This window comes from Oncorhynchus masou, chromosome 17 (genome assembly GCF_036934945.1).
Source record: "Oncorhynchus masou masou isolate Uvic2021 chromosome 17, UVic_Omas_1.1, whole genome shotgun sequence".
Lineage (NCBI taxonomy): Eukaryota > Metazoa > Chordata > Actinopteri > Salmoniformes > Salmonidae > Oncorhynchus > Oncorhynchus masou.
The window spans coordinates 9,586,232-9,593,566 of record NC_088228.1 but is presented as its reverse complement, the minus strand read 5'-3'; the positions used below and the strand labels follow the sequence as shown (position 1 = coordinate 9,593,566).

Below are 7,335 nucleotides of genomic sequence, written 5' to 3'. Positions count from 1 at the left end.
ACCAGCAGGAAGTGAAAGCTAGGGAACGGGTTGTTTTAGGAAACAGGTTTTGTTGATGAACCACTTCACACAGCGCCATAGACTCACATAGTCACAGTCTGGAACATGATGACTCCTCTACTCTTCTTCGCCTTCCTCCTCCTCCTCTCTCGTCTGCCAGGTAGGAACTGAACTCGGGTCTGGTTTCTCCTGAGACTCAGATGAACTGGTGCTCCACCTCCTCCTGGATTAGCAACATTCCAGATGGAGAATCTCTAAGGACAGGGTTATGGAGTCCCGGAGAAGGCTTAATCTGGGCCTGGGGAAACATGCTCTTAACTTTTTAAACTCTGTAAAAGACACATTTGCTCCTCAGGATATAATGTATATAGTGAAGTAAAGTGTAGCTAGTTATTGATCAAACTAATTGAAATGGCTGAGAAGCTCATGTTTTGTATTGTTGAATATGAAAACCATCCAAAAACCATTCTTTAATTTCTACTTGTATAAAAACACATTGTTAGAGCATTTTGATGTTATGATCAGTAAAGTGCTGAAGTGAAGCCATATTGTTTAGATTTTCTGTGTTTTCTTGCACAATATTGTATTTTTTTTTTCAGTTTTCAAACATTTCACTGGCACAAGTGTCCAAATTCATGGCATTCTCTGACAGCCAGTGGAAGTAGAAAGCAACATTCTCCTGTCTCCGTCCTAAGTCCCAGACTGTATTACGCCCTCAAGCAAGCGTGTCCTTCTGGGTTTGAACCTGGCTCGTCTGCACACCGCAAGACTGTGTTAGACCGCAGAGCTAAACTCTAGGAAATAATCTCAGGGAACTAACGGAATATTCAAATCTCAGTCAATGGAGAGGGAGAGTGAGAAGGGGCAGGAGAAGAGGAAGGAGAAGAGAGAAGGCAGAGGGGGAGGGAGAGTGAGAAGGGGCAGGAGAAGAGAGAAGGCAGAGGGAGATGGAGAGGGGATAAGGGTGGAGGAAAGTGGGGAGGGGGAAAAGAGCAGAGCTGCCAAATCTCACTCATTGACCATGAGACACGCATTTGACCCCTCTTTCCACGCTCTCAGAAGAGGGAGTAGGGAGGAGGAGAAAAGGGAAAAGGAAGAGGAGAAGGAGAGAGGGGGGACTGAGGGATGTGAAAGTGACAGTAACTATTTTCAAGAAAAACGAAACCTGAAGTGTCTTATGAAGGCATGCTATTCAGGGTCACATTCTGTATCCTGCTTTTTTAATAGATAGGACAGTTTAGGGCTGCTGGTTAAATATCAACAGTACCAGAGAGGAAACATTACTTTTAATAACATACACAATGACAGACATGTGTTAGGGCTTAATGTCATGGTTAATGACTTCTCTGCTCCCTGCCTGTAGTGTTTTTATGTAGGGTGATTTGGCAGTTGTAGAGGGGTTAGGGGTCAGGGGTTAATGAACTGCTCTTCCTGCCTGTAGGCTCTCTCTGTAGGGTGACCACCGTGGGTGATCTGTCGGTTCTGGAAGGTCGATCGGTGATGATCCCATGCCATTACGGGCCGCAATACGCCAGTTATGTGAAGTACTGGTGCCATGGCCGTGTAAAGGACCTCTGTACCAGTCTGGTTCGCAGCGATGCCCCACGGGGACCAGCTGCAGCTGGAGAAGACAAGGTGGCCATGTTTGATGACCCGGTACAGCAGGTGGGAGGATCAGATGGTCTCTATTATTAATATCTATTAGGATAGATACGTCATTGTACATTTAGTTGAATTGGCTGGTCAGTACGATGTCTAGTAGAATTGTCTGGTCAGTATGATGTTTAGTAGAATTGTCTGGTCAGTACGATGTTTAGTAGAATTGGCTGGTCAGTACGATGTCTAGTAGAATTGGCTGGTCAGTACGATGTCTAGTAGAATTGGCCGGTCAGTACGATGTCTAGTAGAATTTGCCGGTCAGTACGATGTCTAGTAGAATTTGCCGGTCAGTACGATGTCTAGTAGAATTGGCTGGTCAGTACGATGTCTAGTAGAATTGGCTGGTCAGTACGATGTCTAGTAGAATTGGCTGGTCAGTATGATGTTTAGTAGAATTGGCTGGTCAGTACGATGTCTAGTAGAATTGGCTGGTCAGTACGATGTCTAGTAGAATTGGCCGGTCAGTACGATGTCTAGTAGAATTTGCCGGTCAGCATGTTGTTATATGTTGACACTGGAATTCTCCAGTCAGCAGTATAATAAAACGGTTAATAGATGTGTATTTTTCATGTTGTCACAGTGAGCATGATGGTGGTGCTGATGATGATATTATATTTTATACTCAGGTGTTCACAGTAACAATGACAGAGCTGCAGAAGGAGGACTCTGGATGGTACTGGTGTGGTGTGGAGGTGGGAGGAGTCTGGAGTGCTGATGTCACAGCCTCCCTTCACATCAATGTTATCCAAGGTGAGAGGACACAAGTCCCCCCTTCTCCCTGAAGTGTGTACTCATTTGTGCACTCGTTCACGCACCGAGTCACAGTCCCACTCCCCATTCTAACCACTGGCACTCATTGGCTGTGTTCTGATTGGCTGTATTCTGATTGGCTGTGTTCTGATCTTATTCACTCCCCCTTTATGCATTTAAAAGCATTAGATTGGTGCAGGCACAGCTGGCGGGAGTGTCCACCATATTCCACCATCACACTACACCATTCCTTATAAATCTACGAGGGGGAGTGAACGAATGCACACTTATAGAATAGAACTTAGAATTAGGTAGAGAAATGGAATGTAGCCATTCACATAATGTGTCCACTCGTTTGCTCCTTCTCGGGTATCTGAAGCATTGGAGTGGTGTGCTGGTCTGGTGGTTGTTATAGTATGCTGTGGTAGTTAGTTGGTATGGCTAAACTACATGTTAATCGTAGAGTGTTGTTCTGGTGGTGCTGTACAGGTATGTCTGTGGTGAACAGCATGGTGAGTGGAGAGGAAGGGACCAGCGTCACTGTCCAGTGTCTCTACAGCCAGGGATACAGGTACGACTTGACATCACCTCTGCAGCAGAGCTGGAGAACTGCTGTCCCTGGAGAGCTACTGTCCTGTAGGTTTCACTCCAACCCTCATCTAACGCACTTGATTCAAATATTTATAAGCTGAATCAGGTTAGTTACAACTGGGGGTGGAGTGAAAACGGACAGGAAGGGAGCTCTCCAGGAACAAGGTTGGAGTGGAAACGGACAGGAAGTTAGCTCTCCAGGAACAAGGTTGGAGTGAAAACGGACAGGAAGGGAGCTCCACAGGAACAAGGTTGGAGTGGAAACGGACAGGAAGGGAGCTCTCCAGGAACAAGGTTGAAGTTAAAACGGACAGGAAGGTAGCTCTACAGGAACAAGGTTGAAGTTAAAACGGACAGGAAGTTAGCTCTCCAGGAACAAGGTTGAAGTTAAAACGGACAGGAAGGTAGCTCTCCAGGAACAAGGTTGAAGTTAAAACGGACAGGAAGTTAGCTCTACAGGAACAAGGTTGGAGTGGAAACGGACAGGAAGTTAGCTCTCCAGGAACAAGGTTGGAGTGGAAACGGACAGGAAGTTAGCTCTCCAGGAACAAGGTTGGAGTGGAAACGGACAGGAAGTTAGCTCTCCAGGAACAAGGTTGGAGTGGAAACGGACAGGAAGTTAGCTCTACAGGAACAAGGTTGGAGTGGAAACGGACAGGAAGGGAGCTCTCCAGGAACAAGGTTGGAGTGGAAACGGACAGGAGGGTAGCTCTCCAGGAACAAGGTTGGAGAGTTCTGCTCTATAGAGTACATAACCAAATCAAATCAAAATTAATTCATTGTGCACACAGTTTAGCAGATGTTATAGCGGGTGCAATGAAACATTTATGTTACTAGCTTCTAACAACGCCGTAAAAAGTAAAACAAGTACACAAATAATACAGTAAAGCATTTAAATCCTGAAATGTCAGAACAAATCAAATTAACCCAAATAGCACTGTAACAGTAATCAAGATGCAGTCTATATGTATATATACCAGATGAATTTACACAAGATATACTAAGAATGATATATACAGCAGTAGATATACTAAGAATGATATATACAGCAGTAGATATACTAAGAATGATATGAACAGCAGTAGATATACTAAGAATGATATATACAGCAGTAGATATACTAAGAATGATATGTACAGCAGTAGATATACTAAGAATGATATGTACAGCAGTAGATAAACTAAGAGTGATATGTACAGCAGTAGATATACAGTATATAGAATACCCTAGTATTAGAACTCCTGCTCCCAATGTGCCTTGTGGCAGAGAGAGTACATCTACAGTAGGCCTGGGATTTTGGTGCAGTTGCCAGTAGGATTGTGGGTCTGTGTCTGTCGGTCTGTGTGTGTGTTGTCAGGCAGAGTGAGAACTGCTGGTGTCGTAGTGACGTGTGTGTGTGTGTGTGTGTGTGTGTGTGTGTGTTGTCAGGCAGCATGAGAAGCGTTGGTGTCGTAGTGGTGACTGGAGCTCCTGTCTGGTGACAGATGGTGAAGGGCGGTATGAAGACCAGGCAGTAGAGATCAGAGATGACCTGACCAAGGCTTTCACTGTCACCCTGAAGGGACTGGCCCGGAGAGATACAGGTCTGGAGAATATAACTCATAATAAATAATATACCATGGTGCAGTTATGTGGATTTTGATGATGAAGACAATTATCTATATATTATACTGTATCTGCAGGCTGGTAATGGTGGTGGCTATTACCATGGTGATATTCTAATGTATCTGCAGGCTGGTAATGGTTATTATTACCATGGTGATATTCTAATGTATCTGCTGGTAATGGTGGTGGTTATTGTTACCATGGTAATATTCAAATGTATCTGCAGGCTGGTAATGGTTATTGTTACCATGGTAATATTCTAATGTATCTGCTGGTAATGGTGGTGGTTATTGTTACCATGGTAATATTCTAATGTATCTGCAGGCTGATAATGGTTATTGTTACCATGGTAAGATTCTAATGTATCTGCAGGTTGGTACCGGTTATTAATATTCTCATGTGTGTGCAGGCTGGTACTGGTGTGCTGCAGGACAGCAACAGGTGGCTGTCTACATCCTGGTCACTCCTCCATCCACAACAGGTATATGATTAGATATGATCGGCTGAATCAGGAGTTAGAACAAGCAGGATTAAGAAACCTGTTGTGTGTGTGTGTGTGTGTGTGTGTGTGTGTGTGTGTCCTGCAGCGCCTGCTCCTACAGTTACGTCCCCACCAGAAGAAAGCCCTCAGTCTGTTTCTGCGTCTCCGTCTGTGTCTCCTCTTCCCAGACACGTAGCTAAAGGAGCAGACCACCATAGGTAACACTGCAGACCAGGGAGGGATAGGTAACCATGGGTAGAACTTACCACAGCTATAGGTAGCCCTGTGTGTGTGTGTGTGTGTTGCAGGCCACTATGGGAGTTTCCTCTGATGGTGTGTGGAATTTTGTTCATCTTGATGGTTCTGGTGCTGCTGCCATGGAAGATACTGGACCAATACAGTGAGTCCTCTCCTGGGTATAGTAGATTTATAAACACACAGAAGGCATGACATGGATATCACATTGGAGGTTTCTAGTGAACAAAATGCAGGCCTTATTCATAACTAGTTCATGGAATTGTGTCCCGTTACAAGTTACAATGACGCTGTCTGCTGGTATACACTGGAATGAGCATATTATATTGCTCCTAAGTTAAACCTCACCATATCCACAGGACAAGACAGGCAGAGCTGGAAGCCAGACTCAGTGTAAGTCCACTACAACTATCAGCTGATCCAGAGTCAGTGTAAGTCCACTACAACTGTCAGCTGATCCAACACACAAGGGGTGTATTCATTGCACCAATTCTGTTGCAAAATGTTTAGTCTGTTGCGAAACTTTTTGCAACATAGACCATTTTCTCCAAACAGAAAATGCAAATGAGTTTCCATTGTACAAGGTCCCTCCTCGTTTCGTTTGCTTCTGTTTATTTCTTAAACAGTAAACAGTTTCCATAATGAATACACCCTTGGTCCCCTTGTTTTAAACACCTGTGAGTTGACTGACTGAACCCCCCCCCCCCTTCCCCTCCCCAGGACCCCCCAGGTGACGACTGGCAGAACACCTCTGTCGTCTTCCTCAACTCCGACTCACAGAAGGTGTACGGTTTCTGACCCCGCCCACCCTCCAGTCACCTCTGACCTCTAACTTCCACCTTCAATCTCTGGCCACCTTTCTTCAGAGCTGGACGCCATGTTGCTGCCTCTAAATATTCCATCTATCCAACAATATGTTCAGTACCATGCTGTATGATGCTGCCCTTTGGTACAGACCTGCTAAGTACCACAAATGGTAATAATGTTAGTTATTGTGATCATTACCTGACATGTTAAATAATGTTATGATGTTTACTGAAATCAGTGTGTATATAATCTACTGCAACTATTTGTTTTGTATTACATATTTACATTTTCTATAAAAACATTTTAAGAAAGAATTACAGGAAAGGAACTAGTTATTATGGTTCTCAGTATACTGGTTGGACAGGTTGGTACAGAAAGGAACTAGTTATTATGGTTCTCCGTATACTGGTTGGACAGTTTGGTACAGAAAGGAACTAGTTATTGTGGTTCTCCGTATACTGGTTGGACAGGTTGGTACAGAAAGGAACTAGTTATTATGGTTCTCCGTATACTGGTTGGACAGGTTGGTACAGAAAGGAACTAGTTATTGTGGTTCTCAGTATACTGGTTGGACAGGTTGGTACAGAAAGGAACTAGTTATTATGGTTCTCCGTATACTGGTTGGACAGGTTGGTACAGAAAGGAACTAGTTATTATGGTTCTCCGTTTACTGGTTGGACAGGTTGGTACAGAAAGGAACTAGTTATTGTGGTTCTCAGTATACTGGTTGGACTGGTTGGTACAGAAAGGAACTAGTTATTGTGGTTCTCAGTATACTGGTTGGACAGGTTGGTACAGAAAGGAACTAGTTATTATGGTTCTCCGTATACTGGTTGGACTGGTTGGTACAGAAAGGAACTAGTTATTGTGGTTCTCCGTATACTGGTTGGACAGGTTGGTACAGAAAGGAACTAGTTATTGTGGTTCTCCGTATACTGGTTGGACAGGTTGGTACAGAAAGGAACTAGTTATTATGGTTCTCCGTATACTGGTTGGACAGGTTGGTACAGAAAGGAACTAGTTATTGTGGTTCTCAGTATACTGGTTGGACAGGTTGGTACAGAAAGGAACTAGTTATTATGGTTCTCCGTATACTGGTTGGACAGGTTGGTACAGAAAGGAACTAGTTATTATGGTTCTCCATATACTGGTTGGACAGGTTGGTACAGAAAGGAACTAGTTATTAT

The 7,335-nt window shown here is 44.0% G+C and overlaps 1 protein-coding gene across 2 annotated transcripts; it reads left to right on the top strand.

Moving 5' to 3' along the window:
• Nucleotides 1-6,462, top strand: LOC135558410 (CMRF35-like molecule 5). 2 transcript variants are annotated; one of them, XM_064992192.1, is made up of 10 exons: nt 1-160; nt 1,442-1,665; nt 2,286-2,409; nt 2,899-2,980; nt 4,429-4,583; nt 5,015-5,086; nt 5,193-5,304; nt 5,395-5,486; nt 5,701-5,734; nt 6,062-6,462. In XM_064992192.1, exons 1-10 carry the CDS (start codon nt 106-108, stop codon nt 6,171-6,173), a joined length of 1,062 nt encoding a protein of 353 aa, XP_064848264.1. In that variant the 5' UTR covers nt 1-105; the 3' UTR covers nt 6,174-6,462. The 2 variants fall into 2 exon arrangements, with proteins under 2 accessions (XP_064848264.1, XP_064848265.1); XM_064992193.1 differs by having other exon boundaries at nt 5,701-5,772; nt 6,062-6,151.
• Nucleotides 6,463-7,335: the final 873 nt, after the last annotated feature.

Coding starts and splice junctions, on each gene's coding strand:
- LOC135558410 (XM_064992192.1), top strand. CDS start 106: ATGATGACTCCTCTACTCTTCTTCGCCTTCCTCCTCCTCCTCTCTCGT. Junction 4,584..5,014: donor ACTGGCCCGGAGAGATACAG/GTCTGGAGAATA, acceptor ATGTGTGTGCAG/GCTGGTACTGGTGTGCTGCA. Junction 5,487..5,700: donor GAAGATACTGGACCAATACA/GTGAGTCCTCTC, acceptor CCATATCCACAG/GACAAGACAGGCAGAGCTGG.